This window comes from Microtus oregoni, unplaced genomic scaffold (genome assembly GCF_018167655.1).
Source record: "Microtus oregoni isolate MIOR12 unplaced genomic scaffold, Mior012 000033F_ref0000390, whole genome shotgun sequence".
Classification (NCBI taxonomy): Eukaryota; Metazoa; Chordata; class Mammalia; order Rodentia; family Cricetidae; genus Microtus; species Microtus oregoni.
The window spans coordinates 11,900,745-11,926,205 of NW_024543092.1; the positions used below are offsets into that span (position 1 = coordinate 11,900,745).

The window sequence follows — 25,461 nt, forward strand, 5'->3', positions numbered from 1 at the left end:
CCTTCACAGGAGCCTGTGGCGGAGGGTGTGCCCATGGCATCTGCCCAGTCAGCTGCAGGTCGCAGCAAGGCTCAGCTAGTGCCTGCGTCCACCAAGGTGGAGATGAGAACACAGAGGCCCAGCAGGAGCTTTCGCCTTTTACATTTTCAGCTGTCACCGGGCATCAAATTCTCCCGGTGATTAGCACTTGACAAGCTGAGAAGCTATTTCACGACGTGGTTATGGCGACCATTTTCTTGGTGTTGATCAACCAGCGGTCTTTTTTTTTTTTTCTCCTAACGCAGGAGGAAGAGAGAAAGGCTGTGCCTCCGCATGCTTGAGCCCCGAAGCTGTGAGAGGCAGGGAAGCTGTGCTGAGAGAGGGGGCTGATGTAAGGCAGTGTGGGGGGCTCGTTCCCATTCTTCGTGCCTACCAGAAGTATTTCTGATTGCATTTTCTGTGAGTTTTACATAGGCCTCGGGGTTCTCAGGGATCACTACATCTGTAAAAAGAGCACAGTCTAAGTTGACAGCTATGTGCTAGACACCTTGATTCCCTTGTAGCAGGAAAGCAGTTTGCCTAAGGAAAAAGAAATTCGTTGTTCTTGACGGTCACGGGCATGGAGGGGAAAACACGCATGCTTGCCAGTGGCTTCCTGCTAAGAATTCACTTTGACTGAGTGTTTTCTAAGTCAGCTACTGTTTAAAGTGCTTCTATCCTCACAGGAACCCTAAGGGTGCCTGGTAGCATTCTTTCCATTTTATAGATGAGAAAATAAGCATCTAGAGGAAAGGGGTTCCTCATGGAAACCTAGAAAGGCACTGGGAGGGAGTCCCTTTGTCAGCATGTTTCCTTTGAGGGGAGGTCTCAAACTGCACAGCCCGTCAAGACCCCAGCTAACTTCGTAGCTATGGTGGTATGAATGAGAAACATACCCCACGGGCTCATGTATTTGAACATTTGGTCCCCAGTTTGTGGTGCTTTGGGGGAAAGCTGTGGAACTGCTAGGAGGTGGAGCCTTGTTAGAGGAAGCACATCACTGGGGGCAGGCTTTGATGAGTTTATCGCCTCATCCCACTTCCTGTTCTCAGGCTCTGCTTCCTGTGTCTGGATGACAATGTAACCAGCTAGGGTCTTACTCGTACTCCCACACCATGCCTTCTGGGCATGATGGACCCGTATCCCTTTGGAAACAGAAGCCAAAATAAACTCCTTTTCCTTAAGTTGCTTTTGGTCATGGTGTTTTATCATAGTTTCAGAAAAGGAACTAATACAGGAGCAGAGGATTGCTCTGAACTCTTGATCCTCCCGTCTCGACTTCGTGAACGTTAGCATAACAACTGCATGACGCTATGCCTGGATTAGAACAGGAATTTCCTCAAAGGCAGCTTTATATCTGCATGTGAGCCATATATGAAAACTTCAAGGCTCAATTGCCACGTTAGAATAGTAGTAAACAGGTAGATGGGCTTAATGCTAAAATACGCTATGTCATCAATATAAACAGCACTGATAGCTTGTATTCATTCTTTGTTCCAAGTTCTGAAATTTGCTCCATGCCTTTAAACGCATTTTCTATCAATAGTCAGCGTCAATCCCAGCAGTCACAATTCAGTACCTGCCGCTCATACCAGCTGGCGGCCACATGGCCCATGGCACAGGCAACACTCCTCTCTGATCATGTGCCGCTTCTGGTTGCCTTTGGTAAGGTCCTCTTGGGTTTTTCTTCCCCCTATTTCTCTCTAGATGCTCTATTTGCACGACTCTCCCCACGCACTCTGAGAATTCCTAGTTAGAAGTGGAAGTCCTATCTAATTTGTGTCTTTAGACAGCGATCTAGACCCACACACCTATTTCTAAAGGGTAGAGTCTGAAGGTTCGAGAAATGTCTCAAAATAGGGATAAATACAACTGGTGTCTGTACCTCCACTGTTTCGCTTCTTGCCTCCCTTACTCAGGCACACCGTGTTTTTCTCATTTTTCTCTGAGCCTAGGACCACTTTCATCTTTCACTTGGGTGCCTAACCCGGAGTCTCCTCCATCTCTCTCCACTTGGCCGCTAAGAGGGCACTCATTTCTCATGATCCATCACCCTCCCCAGGGCTGTTTCCTTAATCCAGGCTTATAGATCATCATCCATGTTCATTAACAACATCCATCTAAGCTCTATTATTACCAATCTATACTCTACCCATGGAGCCTATGTACAAATCAACTAAGGAAATATGCGGTTGGTCACCTCTCCTTTCTTCTTCCAGTGGCTCCCCATAGCCTTCAGGAGAAGGGCCAAGCTCCTCTCCACAGTGAACTGGTCACTTCACAGCCAGACCCTTGTTTGCTTTTCCCATTTCCACTGTGCCCACTCTATGCTTTCCAACACAATCTTAGCATTCTTGACACACTTCAGATGACCCGAAGCACCATGGCTGATGACAAACCCGGCAGGGGCTCCTCTCTCTCCTCTTCCTCTGCACTGCTGTGTCCACCTCACAGACTCATCATTATCCCTCTTGTCTCACTCAGCATGCTCTACCCCACCCCGCGACAGGTGTCCTATGATGTCCCTGAGTGACCATGGATACACACAGCACTTATGTAACACATCTCCAGGGAAGCTGAGTCCAGGTAGCTAGTGAGTCCTTCCCATGGATTCTGGACACGAAGTTTGCTCTCCTACCTGACAAGCCAACTGCTCCCCTGAGGTAGAACTCCTTGTCGTCCTCTCCCTCCTCATCTTCTGAGGGCAGAGTTCGCGATGCTGACTCCAGGTCCCGACTGAGATCATAATCATGGTCCCATTCCAGGGGGATGGAGTCCACGCTGGCTGGGGTGTCTCGCCCTGACCGCTCACTCCGGAGGGGCTGAGGGAGGGAGAGGGAGGGATTGGAGGAAGGCTGTGGGGAGGGCACACCATCTGCAGAGGGGTCCTGCCAGCGTAGGTCTGAAAGAGCCGTGGAGTCTTCGAGATCTAGCTCTCGATCTGAGAGGTCATGGTCATCATCCGGTAGCTAAAAGGGAAGTCACACCGGCTTTGTTACTGCAGGAAGAAGAGTTTCCTCTTACTCCAAAGAGGTGTGACTTTCAGCATATGCCAGCACTTCCTGCTGACCACACGGAGTCAACTTTATCAACATATATGGAAGAACTTTCTGATTACTTCCTGTGGCGGTTTGAAGGAAAATGGCCCCCAGTGGGAGTGGCACTAATGGGAGGTGTGACCTTGTTGAAGTAGGTGTGGCCTTGTTGGAGGAAGTGTGTCCTGTGGGAGTGGGCTTTGAGGTGAACTATGTTCAGGCTATACCCAGTGAGACAGATCACTTCCTGTTGTCTGCCAGTCAAGATGTAGGACTCAGCTACATCTCCAGCACCATGTCTGCCTGCACACCACCACACCGCACCATGATGATAATGGGCTAAACCTCTGAAAATGTAAGCCAGCTCAATTAAATGTTCCTTCTTTGTAAGAGTAGTTGTTGTCATGGTATCCCTTCACAGCAATAGAAAGCCTAACTAAGACCCTTTCAAAATACCTTATGTATTCAGCTATTTCAACCTCAGTTTTATCATTGGTAGGGACTCTAATAAAGCTCACTCCAAGGAATAATTATAGGAAATTAAATAACATTAATTTAAAATGAAATAAAGATAATACAAGTAAAGGATCAAGTAGCATGCCTCCAATTCAACTGGCACATAACAGTTTGAGGCCCATATGCTAGCCATAAAACATGTTTTTACCACAGAAAATTTCAAATGTTTGGCTAAGAAAACCAGTACAAATGAGATTAAATTGTGGGGACAAGGAAAAAAAAGCATGGAGGGAAAAGATTTATTCAAAAATCATCTCATGAGCTGAGCAATTGCTCACATCTCTTACTTCATCTCCTCATCTTTTCATAAAGCTACTTCATCTTCCATAGAGGAGGTGAGCCGCAAAGACTGCCCAAGTCTTTATAAAACTAGACAGTCACTCGCCAAATGAAAAAAGCAGTTTTCCCTACAAGGTAGTGACTGTGAATAAGTCCATTTTAAAGCTGGGAAAACTGAGGAGAGCTAAAGCAACTTGTCCCAGGTTACATAGATAGTGGTATCAAAACTTGGAACAAACCCAGAATCTCTGCTTCCAAATGCTAGACTCATTACTGTGTTATGCTACCTAATCCCACACAGCTACTTCTCTCTAGATTTAATGAGAAAGAAATCATTGCTGCATACAGGCAGGCGGATCAGTTTTTTGTGGTATCTTTCCACACGTCCGAAGACCTCCTGGCAATAGCGTCGGAGTTCGTCCAGCTCCTCCTCGATGACAGCTGCATCCAGGGGCTCGCTCTTCTCTATCAGCTGCTCCCCCTGGCCAAGGATCTGCTCGATCTTATTGTGGTTCAGCGAGATCTCCTGCTGGAAGGCCTAAGGGTACAGATACAATGTGAATTTTACACAGCTTGGAATGATGTCATACTAAAAGACATGTTTCTCACCTTGTCAGAGAGACTACATAGGGGATATCTGACTTGCTGTATTCAGAGACAAGCCAAAGATGGAGTAATTGTTTTCTAAAGTAAAATATAATGCTAAGGCAGAATGGGATCAGAAATGGAGACATTAGCAAAGAGCCTTTGTCCATAAATAAATAGATCGTGTGGGTAAATAACAGAGAAACATTGACAGCTGCTATCAATAGTGCTGGTGACTCCAGGTAAAAATGATGGTGTGATATGAACATTTTTATTTATTTCACATAACGTACATCAGATGTCACACATGACTAAGGAAGGCCACAGGGTCTCACATGATTCTTTTGTTGTTTTGGAACATAAGCATCAGTGGGTCAGTTTAGACTGACAGAAAAGCAAGGGATCCGGGAATGATCATTTGCCCTCATGCTACATATGATTTCTGATGTAGGATTTCCCGCTGTATGCTGTGAATATGTTTTATTACCATTGGTTAATAAGAAGCCTCTTTGGCCTGTGGCCGGGCAGAATAGAGCTAGGTGTGGAAAGTTAAGCTGAGGGCCGGGAGAAAGAAGGCAGAGTCAGGCAGATACCATGGTGTCACCCAAGAAGTAGGATGTGAGGTAACAAATCATAAGCCTTGTGGAAAATTATAAAATAGAAATGGGTTAATTTAAAATGTAAAAGCTAGCTAGGAATATGCCTGAGCCACTGGCCAAACAGTCTTGTAACTAATATAGTTTTGTGTGATTATTCGAGTCTGGGTTGCCAGGAATCAAAAGTACAGTCTCCAACTTACAGATTTCAAAGAGAGATATCATGGGAATAAGTTTCGAGCGACAGATGCTCACTTGAAAACAGCAGTTTCAGCCGGGCGGTGGTGGCGCACGCCTGTAATCTCAGCACTTGGGAGGCAGAGGCAGGCGGATCTCTGTGAGTTCGAGACCAGCCTGGTCTACAAAGGGAGTTCCAGGACAGGCTCCAAAGCTACAGAGAAACCCTGTCTCGAAAAAAAAAAAAAAACCAAAACAGCAGTTTCTGTCCTGCCAGTCCTTCAGTTGTTCAGTCCCAAATAAGCACACAGAGGTTTATATTAATTATAAACTGGCCTATTGTTCAGGCTTATTACTAACTAGCTCTTCCAACTTAAAGTCACTATCTTTAGAATCTTCTGAATATTTTCTTAATCACAAAGAACTAATTTTTAAAAGCTCTCTCCTATATTCTACACCAAAGAATTTCCTTTTTCGGTGTCTGTACACACATAACTTGCAGAATAACTGACTCATTACCTTGAGTTGCTTTATTTTAGCTTGAACATCACATTCAGAAAAATGTTCAATATTGGTGAGCTGTAGATCCATCTCTGTCAACCAGACAAGAATGCTGTCCCGTGCAGTCTCAAACTCCTCCCGCTGGCTAATAAAATGCTGGAAACAAGAGGCAGATATTAGGTATTAAGACATCCATTGTCACACACTGATATATCCCAGCCAATTCCAACCTTCTGGGAAGTCCATTCCTCCCCAAAATGGAGCATGCTAAATTAAGTTCAAACCACTTCCCTCCGGCCATTCCAACTCCCACTGTCCCCAACAGCACGTCACGCTACTGCCTGGGCTTGTCCTCTAGCCTCTACATATCCGACAAGGCTTAACGAGAACCTTGAGTCTGCGCAGGATGGAGGTGACGCGCTTCTGCAGGTCATCCCATCGCTGGTTGCCTCCATGGACCATCTGCTTGAGGCTGCACGCAGAGTCGGTGCGATTCTCTCTGGCCAGGCGGCGGTACTGCTTGTTGATCAGCTCTAGCTGGGTCAGGCTCTCGTGGACTTGCCGCTGGAATGCCTGGGGCCACAAACAAGTGAATCAGTGTGGGAGATCCTTGCAGGACTCTGGGTTATGTCTCTTGGTTTTCATACTGCAGAGTCAGGGAGGACAGAAGTGACCCTACCAGAGACACAGCAGATCAATCAAGAGCCAGAAAGAAAACACAGAACTAGCCGGGCAGTGGTGGCACACGCCTTTAATCCTAGCACTCGGGAGGCAGAGGCAGGCAGATCTCTGTGAGTTCGATGCCAGCTTGGTCTACAAGAGCTAGTTCCAGGACAGGAACCAAAATCTACGGAGAAACCCTGTCTCGAAAAATGCCCCCCCCCCAAAAAAAAAGAAAAAGAAAAAGAAAACACAGAACTATAAGGAACATTGTATTTATGAATAAATACATACATAAACAAAATGTACACATATACATTTGCATATGGATATATATGCAAAACCATCACATATGTAATGTACATGCATGCATACACATAAAATGTGGTTTTTAAAATGATTGATAAAGTTAAGCCATGTGTGATGGCACAAATCTGTAATCCCAGCATTCTGGAGTCGGAGGAGGCAGGAGAAGCAGAAGATCAAACTTATCCTTGGCTACACAGGGAACTGGAAGCTAGCCTGGACTACGTGAGTCCTTGTATCAAAAAACAAAAATAAATAATAACCCAGAAACAAATTTTCCCATCAGAGAAACCACTACAAAATTATATACATGTGATTACACATCAAATGGAGGTGTTCAAGATTCCTGTGAGAAATGATATTTAAAGTGGTACTGTTCAGTTGCAGAAGATGTAATTTCCTAAAGATGCAGAATTCACCTTAATCCCGGTATCCATTAGGAATCAAACTAAAACCATCTTTGGCAGAAGTGCCTCTCCATCAAGCTATTAACCTTGCTTTTAAGAAAATCAGTTTAGTAACTTTCGATTTAAAAAAACAAAAAACTAGTTTGAAGCAGGTCCGAGTTCTCTGCTGATGAATCAGCCTCCATGAAAGATGGCAGAGCTGCTATCCTGGCATTCGCCATGGATGCCCTGCCCTGGAGGACACAGCATGTAGCGGAAATCCTGCAGTTGCTAGCACCTCCTCTGTCCCTGCTGCAGCACACAGAACTAGGAGAACAAACACCCACCCAAACGAGAGACAATTTCACCCTAAATTCACGCACCATGGTTTGTGGCTGATTCTTATTCCAGCCCCAATCCAAAGGTTACGTATGAATGGTTCATTGACCTGCACTCATGTCCATCTCTCTCTTCGGTTTTTGTTAGCTCCTCACATTGCTCACAGGACCATACACTTGTCCTGTGAATGTGTGCCTTCTGAGAGCTGCTTTATACGAGCAAGGCAGGGGGTGGGTTCAAGATCATGATTGGGAAACCCACAGAAACAGCTAACCTGAGCTAGTGGGAACACCCTGACTCTGGGGATCCTGCATGGGAGCGAACTAAGCCCTCTGAATGTGATGGTTATGTGGCTTGATCTGTTGGGGGACATGGGAGGCAGTGGGAGCAGGACTTATCTTGGGCACATTAACAGGCTTTTTAGAGGAGTCAGCCTAGATACAGAGGGGAGGGGCTTGGTCCGGCCTCAACTTGGTATATCAGATTTTATTGATCCCGCAAAGGTGGCCTTACCCTCTCTGAGGAGTGGGTGGGGGTGGGATGGGGGTAAATGACTGGCAGGAGAAGGGGAGGGGGGGGAACTGGGGATAGTATGTAATATGAAAAAATAAAAATAAAAAAGAATACCTATCTATCTGCAGTTCTGGAAATTTAGGAAGTTCTAAGTCAGGTTCAACTTTTGTTGCCATAGTAAATCAAAGTATAGATCTGCCCACTCAGGCAATTGGTATAGCGCTCAGGACCAGCATCCTAGCACACCCAGGGCCAGCATCCTAGCACACCCAGGGACAGCATCCTAGTACTCAGGACCAGCATCCTAGTACATCCAGGGCCAGCATCCTAGCACACCCAGAACCAGCATCCTAGCACATCCAGGACCAACATCCTAGTACTCAGGGCCAGCATCCTAGCACATCCAGGACCAGAATCCTAGCACACCCAGGACCAGCATCCTAGCACATCCAGGACCAGCATCCTAGCACATCCAGGACCAGAATCCTAGCACACCCAGGGCCAGCATCCTCACACACCCAGGGACAGCATCCTAGCACATCCAGGACCAGAATCCTAGCACACCCAGAGCCTTCCCAAACACTTAGGCAATTAAATGGATAATTTTAAAGCAGAATTTTGTTTCTGTGACATTTTCTATCTGTAATATAATTAAGTATAAAAATCATGAGAAGTGATTAAAAAATCAATTATTTCAGTGCTGACCATATGAGTAGCTTCTTTCATAAAATATGAGTCCAAAATAGCATCAAGAATTATCTCATATAATCTGCTTTGTGGTGTAAGCCAATAAGGAAAGATTGAACCTTTACAAAGCAGATCGCTACAAGACACAGGACAGGGTCACTTCCACCAGCCCTCAAGTGACCTGGATTCTTTGGCAGTTTATGGTGACTTTTAGATAGAGAAAACAGAGGCATTTTCTTTTTCTGGATTTAGTGGTAGAGTTTCCTATGGATCTATTCAGAGTCCCTCTTACTTATTCCACATCGCATCGAATACTATTATAACCAGATAGCTCTCCATCTAGGATTCAGACCTGTAAGTCAGACAAGAACAAGAAGGAAATTTCATTTTTCCTCCAGTAGCTCAAGACTTGGTTCAGTGATGTTGAAAGAGAAAAATGGAGTTATTTATGAATCTAGCTGAAATGATAGCTTTATTTATAAACATCTTGAGGAGGGCTGGGGAAAAATTACTAGTAAGGTACAAGTAAGAACTGATTAGAATATGTCAGAACCCCTTACAGTGGGTGCACAGTCACACGTATATATATATGGATGTGTGTATACAGTGGCTTGTTTCACCACACCAATGTCTATGGGAATCACATTCAGGAGTGGCAGGAACTCAGGGTCTCACAGAGCCGACCTGAGATCACGAAGAAGACGAGCAGTGTATAAGGAATGATTGAATGATTCCTTCCTACACATAACTAAGCACTGTTATTTTCATCTCTTGGTTATTTAAAAGTCTTCATGACTCAAGAGAGTACCGTTCTCTGCTGCTTTATTCAAAGTGAGTTATGATGACAATATTTTGTCCGATTCTGAGGCTCACTTTATGTCACCAGTGATCAGAATCATTCCTATATATATATCAGATGACTTAATGTTTTGAGCTAGCATGCGAAGTATGTTTCTGTACAGCCATTTCAATATGCTTTGCTTTCATGGCCTCCCTCCCCCAGTGTGTCTGCCTTCCCTTCCTCCTGACTCTGCTTGGCCTTCTTCCTCATAAAATTTATCTATAGGTTGAAATAATTGAGAGAATACATTTACATGAGATTTTCATATTATGGAACAGTTATATTTAATCTTAGAGGAAATAGACGATTCTAAAGAATTCTGACTTAAGAATAATGCCATGAGGTTTGGTGAGGATCATGAGTCTTGTTTTCTAAGAGGTTCTTTTCCCTTCCTCTCTCCTCCCTGCTCTTCCTTTTTTAGACATGACATTAGACAGGCCAAGGTAGATCAACTTGAGATCCTCCTGCCTCAACCTCCTGAGTGCTGGAATTATAAAAAAAATTGCCACTGTATCTGGCTAACACTTTTATTATTATCTTATTTGTAATTCTGACAATCTTCACCAATCTTTGTCTATGCACGAGGCATGCTACCATGGCTACCAAGTCATCCCCAAGCTGTTGAACAGATAACACGAGGCACATTAGTCAGTTCGTGCCCTCGAGCATCAGCTACCAGCTCACTAGTGTCACAGCAGAATAAACAGTAAATATTTGGAATTACAAATCACCTCAAACTTCTTCAGCTCTTCCTTGGCAACGGTATAAAGCACCCCAGAAGAGCTGGGGAACGCAGCCGTCCTTTCCGAAATCTTCAGCCAGTCTTCAAAACGAGAATAGTCATCCAGAAACTTCTGCCACAGCCGCCATGTCTCTTCAATTCTGAGGCAGACGATGGAAGAACACACCCCTGTCATTAAGGCTGTTGAGGATCAGAACCCTACGACGCCTCCAACAGGATTAAGGGTGCTGAACAAGCAACTGTTGGCACCCCTAGCAGCTTTGAGCCAAAGCACCCAGAGAAAAAGAAAGCCAACTGTTGGAGCTAAAATAAAACAGCTGCTGGCTTAAAAGATGGCCTGCAGCTCTGAACTTGGAATAAAGTCAAATTGGATATGAAAGTACAATATACAAACAGCCCTGGCGTTTGCACGGGAGGTTAGAAACCCTGCATGCAGGCAGTGCGTTCAGGCCAGTGTACCCCTTAAATAGAACTGAAGTTGGAAATTTTCCTTAAGGCCAGCATCAGACTGAGAGGGATAATAGTTATCCTTGAAAGAAAACAGAGCTTTTGGGACTGGCCAAAGGGCAGCATGGCTTTAGGCCACTGAGGTAATTTTGTAGCAATCTAGAAGGAATTTTTTGCTACTGTCATTTTTCAAAGGGATTAAAAGTGTTTATTATTCAATAAAAGTAGCACAGAAAGTTCATTGTAATGCTCATTTTCACATATGTGCACCACGAGGCTTCTTCTTTGCTCCCCTAAGACCCACCCACAGCCCCTCCCACTCTTGCTGGCCCCTTTTCTCCTAAATACTTCCTTCCACATCCAGGTCACGTATATTCTGTTATCCCTTCTTCTTCCCCCTTCTTCTCAACTCCTTCCTCCTCCCATAGTCCCCTTTCTACTCTCATGTCCTGGGTATAAACCTGTATGTTATCTCTACATTTAAATGGAGCTTTATGTGTGTTATCTATACAGTCAAATCTAGATTTCTAAACCTAGATGTAGAGATTTTGTTTGTATTTTAATAAATAAAGCTTGCTTGAAGATCAGAGAATAAAACAGCACACTGGTCAGCCATACAGATCAGGCAGTGGTGGCACACACACTCGTTATAGGGGCTGGGTAGTGGTAATGCACGCCTTTAATCCCAGCACTAGAGAGGAATGTAAGACAGGAGGAGACAGCTCTCAGGCTCAGTCTCATTCTGAGATTCCTGGAGGCAGGATCGCCATTTCGGTTTGAGGTAGAATTAAGAACCAGTGGTTGGCTGCTTTGCTTTTCTGATCTTCAGGTTGAACCCCAATTTCTGTCTCTGAGATTTCATTATTTGTGCTACACCTAGATCTAGAGATGACATGAAATATTTATCCTTTTTTGAGCCTGGCTTATTTCATTTAACACTATGAGGAGTGGAATTTTATTAAAAGAACGTTGCCCTTCTATAACTACCAATTCTATAATGTTATACTCATTTCTTTAGGGCAGACTTTAGTTTTTCTAGGTGATATTTAAACTGTTAGTTCCAATGTAAATTGGCCTGTTCTATTACCACTATGCCTACTTATATTTCCAGTTACACGTAGGTAGAGGCAATTTCGGGAAGCTAAGGCTATTTTTGGACTTTCTAACCAATGGAAAATAGCAAACTGTGGATGCAGTGAATGGGAAGATGGATGGAGCCTTTTTGTTGTTTGTTTTTGTTTGCTTTGTCTGTAGCTGCACATCCCAACTCACTTGAGTCTCCTTTCCATGGACATTGCACAGATGTTCCTCCACCGCCGGTCCAGGTTCCGAGTGGCCTGCTGGATGGAGTCACACTCGGCCTCGGTGGTACAGGCATCACAGTCGTGCAGGAGGACCTCACACAAGTTGAGGACGGAGGCGACACCCGTGCTGTGTTTCTCGATGTCTCTCTGAAGCTCCTGCCGGGGAATGAAGTGTGCTTTTTTGTAAAGTCTGTGTAAATAGATGGGAGAATCCATAGCTAGCCATGCTCACCAACTCCTAAATGGCTCTGCCATCCGTGATTGCATTTCGCTTTTGTGAATGAGCAAGTTTGCCGAGCCTTATCTGTGACACCTCAGAAGCTCAAGGTACAATCTATCTGAGAAGACAGATCTGGAAGTATTCTGTGAGAAGTGCCAAAATACTGACTGAACAGATAGAGTGGATCACACTAGGAACTGGAGAGATGGTCAGCGGTTTAGAATGCAGCTACTCTACCAGAGGGCCAGAGTTCAGACCCCATCATCTAAATTGGGAGGCTCACAAATGCCTGAAATGTTACCTGCAGGGGGGCCCAATGGCCCCTTTGGACTTCTATTGATGCCTGCAAGCAGACAAATACACACACACATGCACATGCACGCATGCACGCACGCGCGCGCGCACACACACACACGCACACACACACACACACACACACACCCTACTCTAAGAGTAAAACTGGTTTAGTAGTGAGTGAAAAAAAAAATGAATCCTGGGTTGGGCTGGGGAGATGGCTCAACAGGAAAGTGTTTGCCACACAAATGTGATAACTTAAGTTTGAATCCCCAGAACCATGCAAAGCCAGACATTCTAGGCAGCATACTCTGTAATGCCAGAGCTCCATAGGCAAGGTAGGAGGCAGAAACAGGAGCATCGTCAGAAGCTTGTGGGGGAGCTACCATGTATACACAGTGTACACGTGTATCTACCACAAGAGACCCTGCGTCAAACATAGCGGGTGAGGATGAACAGTATTTCGGAGACTTTCCTCTGAATGCCACATGCATGCTGTGGCACACACACACACACACACACACACACACACACACACAGACAGACACACACACAGAGACAGAGACAGAGAGAGAGAGAGAGAGAGAGAGAGAGAATGAATCTTGCCTTAGTCTCTATTAATACATCACTTTCATTCCAATTGATCAGACAACCAACTTATGTGCAGCTATGAGTAGCTCCCCCTTCAGAACTGAGACTTAAGCATCACAGATCTGCAAACACACCAGATAAAATCAAGAGGTTACTGTGGTTTAAGAAACTGAGGTTCCCTTTCTTGAATGAGATCATCACTACTTCCCTTGGAGCACAGTTTTAAATGGAGGACAGAAATAGAAAGCTTTTGATAAAAAGCAGGAAACTGGATTTTATCCAACTCCAACATATGAACTCATGTTAACTGCAGAAACTGTGAATCAAAACTATTCGTTATTTCCCTCCCTTGGGCTTTTCTATAATTTGTTTCTAAAATGTTCTCCAAAGGCCCGTGTGTCAATGGTTTTGTCACTGGCCAGCAGCAATACTGGGAGGCAGCAGGACCTGCAGTAGGTAGAGCCTTGGGGACATATCCCTTGTAAAGGGTATTGGGGCTCCAGCTCCTCCCGACTTCTCTTTTATGCATCTTGGAAACTAGGAGGTCAACAGTTCTTCTGAGTCTCTCTGCACAGTGCACTTTTTCTCCACAGCAGCAGAGCTGTAGGACTCATAGACTGGAATCCCTGAAATCGTCCATCAGAACAACGCCTTCCTAACCTGAAAAGGCTGGGATGGTTTTCTGTGTTTCCAATTTTCCTAGGCATTTATAATAGATCGTTATGATCTGAAAGCATGTGTTTTCTATTTGGGATTTTTTATTACTACTTTAATTAATTAATAATTTCTTCCTTCATTGAAAAAGATTTTGGTGACTTTTATCAAATAATAGCATTGGATATTGGGATTTAGACATTAACTCTTTAATTTTATTCTTTATCGACTCTTTTCATGTTCTTGATCTTTTCATTTTATGTGTGGGAGAAGATCAATCCTGAATGTTCCTTTTGAAAAATGTAACAGTATCTTTCATTTCTAATATAAAACCTCTCATTTCTGGGAGTATTTAAAAAAGCTTACACAGATGCTTGCGTACATACAGGCACACATGTACATATACACACATATACACACACTATTTTCTGTTGCTTCTTCCCCTCCCTTTACATTTTATTTACCCTGTTAACTATGGTCTTTTCCTTCATGTAAGAGGCTCCCTTAAATGCTGGAGACTCTTGCCTACCTGCACGTGGTAAGAATGAGTCAACAAAACTGGTCATCAGCCTTCATGTCTCACCCCTGGTACACACCTTACCAGGTTCTCCAGGAGAATGTGGGTGGGGGCCCTGAAAGCCAGCTAAGACCCTCCCAATACAAACATCAAAATCTCAAACATCACTCACAGAGGACACTAATCTTATAAAAACTGAAAATGTCTCAGTGGAAATGGTTTTTAAACAATGATAATTTTAGTATAAAACCCAACACCAAAAGTCAGGAACAGTCAAGGAACAAAAAAATAATATATAATAAACTCAGTATCTAGGACTATCCTTTCATGCCTATTCTAACTAGTACACAGTGTTTGTGAAAATTAAGTAAGTGTGCTAATTCAACACAGAGTTGCAGAGCCCTGTCCTCCCTTATACATCTACAAAACAACTCCCATACCTAAGGCTCAGGGAACATCTCCAAAGGGGAGTGGGGTAGAAAGATTGTAAGAGCCAGAGGGTCAGGGTGTTTGCTGTGGGACTGTGTCTCCCAGGAACGTCAGCAGCTAAACCCAAATTCTCACCAACATGGCTGACGAAACATGAGGCAAACAATAGCAGATATGTTAAGAACTGGGAAAGAACCTGAGGCTTCAACCCTGTACAAAGAACAGGCAATGAAGGAATACTGCGGGTAGGAGAAATAGCCTTCTAGAGGGAAGAGTATCCCAATGGGTTATCCAATATCAAATGGCCAGCATATGTATACTTACACACATACCCACAGGGAGAGAGAGACTGCAGTGCAGATTACACACACACACACACACACACGCATGCAGTAACAACAATTAGTGAAAAAAGAGACCAAGAATAATTGAAAAAAGAGGCCAAGAGAGCAAGGAGAGGTACGAAGGAGGGCTCGGAGAGAAGAAAGTAGAGAGGGAGGTGATGTAAACATAATTTCAAAAAATAAAAGAAATAATTAAAAAAAAACATGCAAAAGCCTTAGAGCAGTTTCCAGCCTCTGGCCAAACATCAGTGGGGATTATCAGCTATTGTTAGTATCACTATCATTCATTCCTTCCCTCCCAAATAAGCGTGCCAAAAGGATTTGAAAAGTATTCTCTCTCTCTCTCTCTCTCTCTCTCTCTCTCTCTCTCTCTCTCTCTCTCTCTCTCTTTTAAGCTGAACAATTTGGCCACCACAATGTAACTGTTAACAGAGGGAAGTGAAGCCTTGGTAGAATCCTCAAAGGTAATAAAGACATCAGGTATTATGTTCGTGGCTGGCAAGTGGAATCCGATACGGTTAGTAGGAATAAGTAAGGCAGGTAGGAAACACCAATCCCCTCTGCTTGTGGGACATCCTCCTTTGCTTCTCTGAGTTACGTATTTTATTTCAGGGAGCTGCGCTGCCCTTCCTGTGTACATAAAGGTGACGTTACTATCTGAAGATCACACAGTCCCCCTCAAAGGACAGAACTGATTACTGAAGCACTCAGTTCGCACCGCTGTCTTTCTCTGAGCACCCTACAGTAAGTCAAGGGCTTCTGTCTAAATGGTGGGTCCATGGAGAAGGAAGTCATTAGGTGATGGTTTGGATAACCCTTTCTTGTGTTAGATTTCTTCCAGGAGGACCAATGTCACTAACTCTAGGACAGCACAGACACCTTTAAAGAGTCAATTCTGCAATGCTACAGAGCCCACCTGTCCCCACCACCAGTCCCGCCTACCTTCCTCCCCATCTTTTATCCTAAGTCAACATCCCGTACCCACCCCATCCTTCTGGCCAAGAGGATGTGTACACCGCAGCTTAGCAACCCTACCTGCTGCTCACTCAGCTTCCTCTGTATTTCCTCCGAGTTACAGGATTCATAGACAATGGGCTGGGCCAACTCTGACTCAATGTGGGCCAGCCAGGTCCTCAGATTGCCCATGTTCTTATCCAGCTGCTGCACGGCCACCAGGGTCTCCTTGAGCTTCTTCACCCTGTGGGCAGAGAAGTGGACGCATCAAGAGTCAATGAGATGGCGAAAGGCCCTGTTCTGTGCTGTCCTCATGTGCAGATGTGAACGATGGGCCCAAAGCCAAGTTGCCCTGGTTCGTCCTGGCTCAGTTCCTTACAGGTAGTGTGGCTCTGCTGTATGTCTTGTTTCCTCGATTTGTGAAAAGGGATTTCACAGACTACACAAGGATTTATAAAGTGTAAATAAGTGGGGGATGCAGAGTGCTCAGTGAGGGATGACATTCAGGAAATATTTACAACTATTATACTCAATACAGTTAAAATAATGTAAATGTGACCCCATGGCCTTCGCAGAAGTTATTCCCACAAATAACACAATTTATACTTGGAGGAAGAGAAACAGCCTGGGAGAAACAGGCTTACCTGGTACTTGAGGGCCCTAACAAAAACACCCAGAAATGCAGTTCGAAGATCCAGGAGTAAGGAATGAGATTATATCATTGATTAAATTGATAGGCATAGAATGGAAGCTTCGAATGGGTATTGATTGAGAAAAAAAAAAAAGATTAGTTTTATTTTAAGTTTCTTAAAGGAGGACTAAAGAAAAAAATAGTCAGAAATGAGGGAGGGGACTAGGGAGATGCTGCAGCTGGTGAGGTCACCTGAGTTTTGCCCCTCGGCGCCACAGAAAGTCAGGTGAGTTAACTCATGCCTAAATCCTAGTGTTACAGAGCATGAGTCAAGGGGCTCCTCCCCCTCTCCCCTGCACAGCAGCCAGTCCGCCTAGCTAAATACGTAGGCTCCAGGTTGAGGGAGAGACACCATCTCAAAAAGGTAGAAGGTAGTCAAGGAGGCAGCTGATGTCAATTTCTGGACGGACACACATATATCCACACACAGGGATTTTTAAAAAGAAGGTGGAAGACTAGAAAAGTAAAATGTAGACCAAATATAGGATGCTCAAAAAAGGGTGTCAGGTTCTCTGGGACTGTGATTTGTGACAGTCATTTTAAACAGGAGCTTATACCAGGGTTGTCTCAACTCCGTTCAGACTCCTGCACTCCAATCCTATGGAGTCTGAAACTCTAGGGATAAAACTATAGAAATAGCATTTTAAATAAATGTGATTCTTACAAAGGCTGACATTTGGGAACTAGCACTATGCTACACAGTATTATAAACAGTATTGAAGAGAGGGGCTCATGTTTGACAGCCAAAGGGGCTCTGCAGGCCCTGAGTGAGCCCTTCATTCAGGGGTTGGATACATACCTAAGATGCTTATAATAAGGAGATGTAAATCATTATGCTCGCTATGCTTGTGTAAATGCCTGCATAGGTAGGAAGACTTCAGAGCCCCTGGAGCCGGAGCTGTGTTCAGTTTAGACCTGTGATATGTGTGGGTTCTTAGACTCAACCCAGGTCCTCTGGAAAAGCAAGCAGCAAGTGCTCTTAACCAGTCCCCTTCTTCTTAATTTCCACTTCTCTCATACCTTACATCCCAATCCCAGTTTTCCCCCTCCTCCTCCAGATCAGACTCCTCCTTCATGTCCCTTCAGAAAGGAGCAGGCCTCCCAGGGATCAACAAACACAGTATAACATGCTACAATAAGTCCAGGCATATACCATCACACTAAGGCTGGATGAGGCAACTCAGTAGGAGAAGAAGGGCTCCAAGAGTTAGTTCAAAGAGTCGGAGACACCCCCACTCCTATTGCTAGGTAACCCACAAGAACACCAAACTACACAACCATAACATATAGTCAGAGGACCTAGCTAAAACTCATACAGGCTCAGTGATTGCCACAAGGAAGCTTGCTCAACTATGTTCATAGCAGCAATATTCATAATAACCAGGAACTACAAACAGCTTAGATGCCCCTCAACCGAAGAATCAGTAAAGAACATATGGTACATTTATACAATGGAGTATTAACTCAGCTGCTAAAAAAATCACATCATGAAATTTGCAGACCAATGGATAAAATTAGAAAAAAAAAATCATCCCGAGTGAGGAAACGCAGACTCAGAAAGATAAACATGGTATGTACTCACTCATAAGTGGATATTAGCTGTTACAGTAAGCGATAATCATACTACAATCCACACACTGGGGTCATGTCTTTTAGTCTTATAATTAATGACTTTAAAAAAGTAGGCAATAAAGGTGAGGGTGTAAGTCATGGACCTTCTAGAAGGATCTATTTTTTTTTTTGATATTTGTATCATTTAATAAAGAACCATGATTCCATCTTCAGTGATATCTCATAATTGTTTTCCTTCTTTTTTTTTTTTTCCTGGAGACAGGATCGGGCTGACCTGTAACTCTCTGTGTAGATCAGGCTGACTACAAAACCACAGAGACCTTTCTATCTGTGATTCCCACATGCTGGGATTATAGGTAGGATCTATTTTTTTTTAAAGCACGTAATGAACATAGTTCATCATGGGAAATAAACCTTATAATGTACTTAGAAGTAGAGGAAGAAGTCAATACAGAAAGGAGGGAGAAATGTACACAGGCATATAAACAACAAAGCAAGGGCATAGAGGGGACTGCTCAAGGTCACAGCTGTGGCGACAGTAGAAGCAGTTCTGAAAAAAACATTCTCCAAGAGGGCAGAGTGTGAGTAGGAGGTTGGGACAGGAAGAGATCCTGCTTCCACTTCATTTCTATCACTTGACTGGTGCTGAGCAGGAGTCCCTGTAAAGGGTCCGGCCAGGCGGACTGTATATAAACCACAGAGCAGGCTGCTGGTCATGATGAGGCCCAGCCAGGGGTTCTGGTCACAGCACTCCTGTAGAGTTCCGCTCTCTGTGTAGATCTCCTCCTCCTGGCTCAGGAAGCATAGGGACTGCTCTCAGGGCAAGTAATCAGATCAGCCAGCAGATAAAAAAGAAAGTGTTTCCGTATCAAAGTGGCATCACTGAAAAGGTATCTTCTTGTAAAAGAATGTCAAGAGCCACGTGATGGCTGAGACTGCGGATTGTTAGGAATTTAAAAGCAGATCTTCAATAGAATGTTCCCTGTGATTCAGAACGTACACTTGGATGCTCCATCTCCTTGGCACTAGCATGCTAAAGCGTCCTTCTCTAGGTAGAATACAGAATGACCCCATGGTGCTCTTAGCCTAGTGTGGCTCCTTCAGCGCCCACCTCAAGTGATTTTCTACACTTCTCTGTCCATAGGAAGTCACTGTCCTGGAGAAATATTCCACCATCAAAGTATTTCTAGCATATCAATTTATTTTTAGTTCCTTAAAATTGAAGGACGGTATCACGTCTATCATCCCGGTTTCAATAAATCAGCGTGCCTCTCTCAAATGAAACTAATCCTGATGGCACAGTTACAGGTCTTCCTTGGGACTGACCTCAAAACACTACAACAAAAGTGGATTCTGAAGGATTTCTATCCTGCTCTCCATATTCCTTAGTTGTCTGTAGTTCTTTAGCTGGTGTTGGAGTTCTGTGAGATTTTCCTCTTCCGTCCTAGCAAGTCTTCTCAGTGTCAGCTTTGTTCAGGCCTTGCTTAGGGAAGAAACCCTCACCCTGATTGGTTATTCAGTATTAAGTGGTTAGTCCTGAAATCATATACATGCATGTAACAGTACATAGATTGAACCAGTTGTATTCCTATGTTCAGGGATATGTTGTGTGTTGTGTGTTGTCTGTAAGGGCAATTAAGAAAAAGAACATGTATTTTAGACAGTAAGGGAAATACGTGAGAGGATTGGCTGGAAGAAAGAGAAAGGGAAGCCGGGTGGTGGTGGCACACGCCTTTAATCCCAGCACTCGGGAGGCAGAGGCAGGCGGATCTCTGTGAGTTCGAGGCCAGCCTGGTCTACAAGAGATAGTTCCAGGAAAGGCACGAAAACCACAGAGAAACCCTGTCTCAAAAAAAAAAAAAAAGAGAGAGAGAGAGAGAAAGGGAAATGATGTAATTATATTTTAATTTTAGGAAACAAAATGAATACTGATTTTTAGAGAGATGGTCAACTATACATGCTAGCTAGCATGCGCACGTAACTAATTACAAGTGTTTGGTTGCAATATTGATATGCAATAACATTTTAGCTCCTAAAAGCACTCTCAGGTGAGGTGGTATTAGAATATTTTTCAGCAAAAAAAAAAAAAAGTGTGTACTTAAAAAAAAAAAGTATGTCCATATTTCCAATCTACTCTTTTGATCAAGAGTGAAACTGTGGAGCCTTGTTTATCACACTCGTAATTTTACTCGCGATAAGAATTCCTTAATTAGCTGTAGAAATAGAAGTCAAGCTTGTTTCTCTGGGGCGCTTCGTGTTTTTGGCTTTGAATATTTCCGAGCACTTTCAAAAGTCATCCACCCGTGTTTCTGTCATTCAGAAGACAAAACTCACTTGGGTGGTTAATGAATGATACCTTCAGAAAGGTTGTTGATACAGACAGTTCTCAGGGAATGACAATGGCATGAACATAGAATTTGATTTAGTGACATTGTCTATCAGTGGTCTCGCTGGTCCAGGACTGCAGAATGGTGTCTGTCAGGCTGCAGAAAGTCTGTCCTGAAGGGAGACCTGGAGGAACATCTTCCTTCCCTCTCTGTGTTGGGGTTGGGCAGGTTGCGGAGTGGAATCTTGTCACAGTCTCACAGTGTCATTAGGGTTCCCTGGAGGCTGCAGTACCTGCCTTCTCCACATCCTACTGTACTGATTGGCACCATCTGTGTCCTGTCCTAGCTGGCCTTCTCCACAGTCAGCTTCAGAGAGCTAGAACATGAATATCTACATTTGGATTCCTCCCACTACCATATGTAGCTCAGTGTTTTATACACAACTGAACCTTATTTAAAAATGCCTAAGTATTAATAACTAGTAGTCTTAGTAAAATACTGTCAACTAACATTTCTACCTTTCACACCTACTTGAGAATGAATGTTCCCAATAAGTCTGACATTATCAAACGATCTAAAATTAGTTGATTCTCTTTACTCAAAGATCACGATTCAAAGCACAAATAGATCTGAGTAAATAATATTCTATCAGGCCAGAAAAATTAGTAAGAGGACTTGGATCCTGTGAAATATTGAATGAGATCCAAGGAAGTGTGGTTAGTGTGCAATGCGTCAAGGGCGTCGTGACACGGAAATACTTGTTCATATAGTCCATTGGGGACAACTTCCTCTTTCAAGCTAATATAAATTTAGCAAAGTCGAAGGGTGAGCACTTAAGTGGGTCTCCTTTATAATATTCAGAAAAGTATATGGTCTTACAAACTGCACAATGCAGGATATGTATGCTGGGGAGCAGATGTGGGCATGGAGGAAGTGGACTTTAAAGCCTCATTTATTTGTGATAGCTTATTAAATTTGATATTTTCAGGGGCCATCCTTGCACAGAAGAAATGTCTCATTTTCTCTGCATTATTTCTTTGAAAGAAATCTTTGAAGTGTCAGACTAGCCATTTATTTACTTATTGTGAGAGAGCAAGAAATTTGGGCAACAGTCCCTTGGATAGCATTCAGGGTCTTAATTTCACATAGACGCCAACATATGACACACATATGCAGGGTTTAACAAGCATGATTAATTTATAAGTACTTATAATTTATGTGCGTCCTTTCGGTTCAAAGCATACTTCAAGTTCTTGACCTTCTTGAGAAGCACCATATTACTGGATCCAATCATCATCACAGTAACACTACCACACAAATGAACACATGAATGAGTGTAATTACATACACAGACATATATTTAATATATAGCATGCATACTTTTCTTCAAATAATTAGTGTATTCACAGCCCAACACCAAATAGAATTGAGATTCTAAATATAAGAGAGCCAAAATTGCTATTAATAAATCCCACCCACCTTTGAGAATTAATCCAAGGGTGAGACAATAAAAAAAAACATTTTTTAAAACAATCTTAAAATAAAGATCCCTATCATTTGGGAAGCACTCTGAAATCTAACCTTTAGACCACTAAGGGTGTTATTGTTATTCTAAATATAGTAAATCACAAACTCAATATTTACACTAAGCAATATTCCTATTTTTAGATCTAAATTATAGTATCTGTATATATTTATAAGACCTATATGCATGAATGAACTAAAGTGACCGACCAACACAAATAGAAACAATTTTTCTCTGGTAGTAAAATCCTCCTCCCCATCTCTGAAACATGCTTTATTTACTATAGAGAAAGCTTTTGGCTGCAAAGCAATGAACTGGCTCTAGCCCACTTTCACTCTGATCGGAAGCCACCCTTGAGCTAGCAGACGGTGGCCTTGCTGAATCATTTTCTCAATCATGCTCCCGTCTTGGCCTCTCCACTGGAGCCATGATGGCTGCATGATACGTATGCTCCAGACACAACTAAAATACCGATCTGATTAACCTCCTTCACATGACTGAGAAACAAGAAACCAAGAACGAGCTCTTCAGAGTCCAGGGCCTACAGCCACTCATGTCTACTTAACATCGGCTTGAAACATTCCAGATTAAAGAGCCCAGTGTCTATCCCATGAGCCCCACGTAACTCTAAAGCTATGCCCAAGAGAGAGACTCAAGAAGATGCCTGCCTGGTGACATCGCAGTCACATTCTGGGAGATCTGCATCCGCACTGCCGTCCTCCGCCATCCTCAGGGCACGCACGTCCTGGGCCACCACCATGAAGCTTCCGCTTGCAAAAGCCAAGCTCTGCAGAGCAAAAGTCTCAGTCCTTCCTGGGTGAGAAGAGAGTTTCTCCCCTCGTGTGTGCTAGGAAGTAGGAAACTGCTCTTGGTGGACAAATGGTGCTGGTGGCCTGTCTGTTAACATGACACTGGGCAGTCACAAGTGGTCATGTTTCTAAATAAAACCCACATTCATGAGCATGTGCCAGGCTTGATCTCCTGGAATGTAGGCCATGAGGGTAAGAAGGGAAAAGCTCAGTGTAATCTGCCTGGAGGAGCGGGTTACAGGTCTAAAGAAAGGGTCACAGAAATAGTGACTGCTACCGAGTCTCTGCTGTTCCCTGAAGACGGTCAGATTTTCCTGTGGGCTCCTAGCTACGCCAGGAAAGCTACTTGGAAAAGACAAAACACCAGCAAAGCCTTCCAAAGTGCTGCAGACTGCAGCGGCGAATGGAAGCAGAGCCCCCAGTTGGGGCCAGTCTGCCAGCTCAGTGGTATGAGTAGCCAGCCATTCTAAGGAGCTGCTGGGGAAGGGGGGCAGGAGCCTGCGTGGGAAACCACTTGATATCTACTTTCCACAGACTGTTTCAACATGGAAAATAACAAGGCAATATTGATCACCACTACATGTATACAAAACCTTTGTGTATTTAAAAATAACATTATTTTAAGATAATATCTTTAAAATTGTTTTGTTTGTTAGGATTTCAGGAAGCCGTATTTTGTGAATTTGGGGAATTTTCAAACTCTTTGCACAAAGCATATAAGAAATATGAAAAATTTACATATGGGTTGGTAATGCAGCTTAGTTGGTAGAGTGCTCTCCCAGGAAGCATGAAACCTTGAGTTTGGTTCTCAGAACTACATAATAAGTAGGTGTTTGGAATATTTCCTAACTCGAGCTCCCTGCTGGCACAAAATTCCCAATCAAGCCAAATCAAAACAAGCCAAATTAAGAAATATCCAGGTTTAATGGGAGTTTTGCACTTTTGGGTGTCCCCGATGGGGAACGAGAAGCTGTGGACCACCCACCAGGAGGAAGGAAAAGGGACCAACTTTTGAGAACTTATTTAAATACCATGGGGAGTGGTCCTGACCCCCACCCCTAGGGAGTGGTCAGGACCTGGCCTTCTGGGATTTGGAGTCCAGACCAGGCCTGGGGGTTGGGGCCTAGGCTCCCAATTTGACAGTAGGCATGGTGGTTTGTGCCTATAACCTCACTACCAAGGAAAGTGGAGGCAGGAGGATCAGAAGTTTAAGATCTTTCTTGACTATTATGTAGTTCAAGCCTGAGTGAAATGAGTCCCTGTCTAAGAAAAAAAAGAAGGGAGGGGCAGTGAGCTAGCCTAGCAGAAAAAGGGAGCTGGCAAGCCTTTGATGATCTAAACTCCATTCCTGGAAGAAGAGACCTCACTCTTGCAATTTGTTCTCTGAATTTCACACAGACATTGTAGCTTTCCCCTGCTCCTATTCTGTGCAGAATGCATAAATAAAAATATAATTAAACTTTTATAAAACTCCAAAAGTATGTGCCAGGTTCTATTTTTTTTTTTCATGAATCAACACTTTTGCTGGAAAGGGGGAGTCGTGAATGGGACTGAATAGCAGAACTGAATAATGCAGCTGCCAGTTCATAGCCAAAGACAGGTGTGGAGGAAGTTCACCCGGTCTAAAGACAGTAAACAAGGAAACAGAAAGCAAATGTGATAGCCAAGTGACTTCTGGGAGAAGCTGAAAGACAGACTAGATCCAGGGTGGCCTTTGTTGACAAACAGCCCGTGATCTGCTCTCCTTTTAAAGGTGGTGTGTAGACATGGACAAGATATCGACACAAAAGTATCCCACAGAAACTCGTCTACATGATGAGATTCTAGAGACTGGCCACAGATGAACATCTTAGAGACTACTGGGCAGAGCACCCCTTTCTTATCAACATACAGCTGGAATCAAATTTATCTATGTCTTTGGGGATGGTAAAAAATAGAGCAAGGTCTAGAAAATTCTCACCTGAAAATTCCCACACATGTGTTGTAAATAAACATGACTTTGAGGACCAAGCGTCGCCCTCCGTGTATTGTTAGCTGACAACCGAGCAGAAACTAAGCCAGCTGCCGACAACTGCACTGTGTTTAGGTCAATGGGAAATATTTTTGGCATAGTGCATTTTCCCTCTCAATGTCATTGCAGCCCTGAGATTCATGAAAGAAATTTAACCAGTTTAATAGGATTCTATGGACAAGTACATTGCTCCCTGAGTCAGAATCTGACACGCACACAAAAGTCCCCAGGGTGTTGACCCCGCGGGAGGTCTCTCCAAGAAGGGCATTTATAGTGCACGAAGTTTCAATTTCTGCCTCTGAAATAAGATTTTATTATGATCTTGGTGGCTGAGAAGTGAGACGAAACATCACATTGGGATTCAGAACTGTGGGGCATTTCAGCTGCAGGGTAATTTCAGTAAAAAGAGATGTCTTTCCTTCCCTGTGTGACCCTGAGCAGGGAGCTCACTGTTTCTGCTCAGTTTCTCTCCATGTCTGCCCCCACAGATTCTTGGGAGGAGGCCCTCTCTGGTGGCATTTGTTCTCAGAGCCTACCAGTCTTTGTGACACTCTGGTTACTTTACAGACGAAGGGTCTTGCTCATGCTACT

At 43.7% G+C, this 25,461-nt stretch overlaps 1 protein-coding gene across 5 annotated transcripts in view; it reads right to left on the reverse strand.

Moving 5' to 3' along the window:
- Positions 1-25,461, reverse strand: part of Syne1 (spectrin repeat containing nuclear envelope protein 1) — a 461,524-nt gene that overhangs the window by 21,585 nt on the left and 414,478 nt on the right. For all 5 annotated transcript variants that reach the window (XM_041680032.1, XM_041680030.1, XM_041680029.1 and 2 more), the window contains 8 exons: positions 16,017-16,179; positions 11,901-12,088; positions 10,171-10,321; positions 6,098-6,280; positions 5,726-5,863; positions 4,195-4,386; positions 2,657-2,987; positions 413-481 (listed from right to left, as the gene is read on the reverse strand). In XM_041680032.1, coding sequence (XP_041535966.1) covers positions 413-481; positions 2,657-2,987; positions 4,195-4,386; positions 5,726-5,863; positions 6,098-6,280; positions 10,171-10,321; positions 11,901-12,088; positions 16,017-16,179 — 1,415 coding nt within the window. The remainder of the gene's footprint in view (positions 1-412; positions 482-2,656; positions 2,988-4,194; positions 4,387-5,725; positions 5,864-6,097; positions 6,281-10,170; positions 10,322-11,900; positions 12,089-16,016; positions 16,180-25,461) is intronic.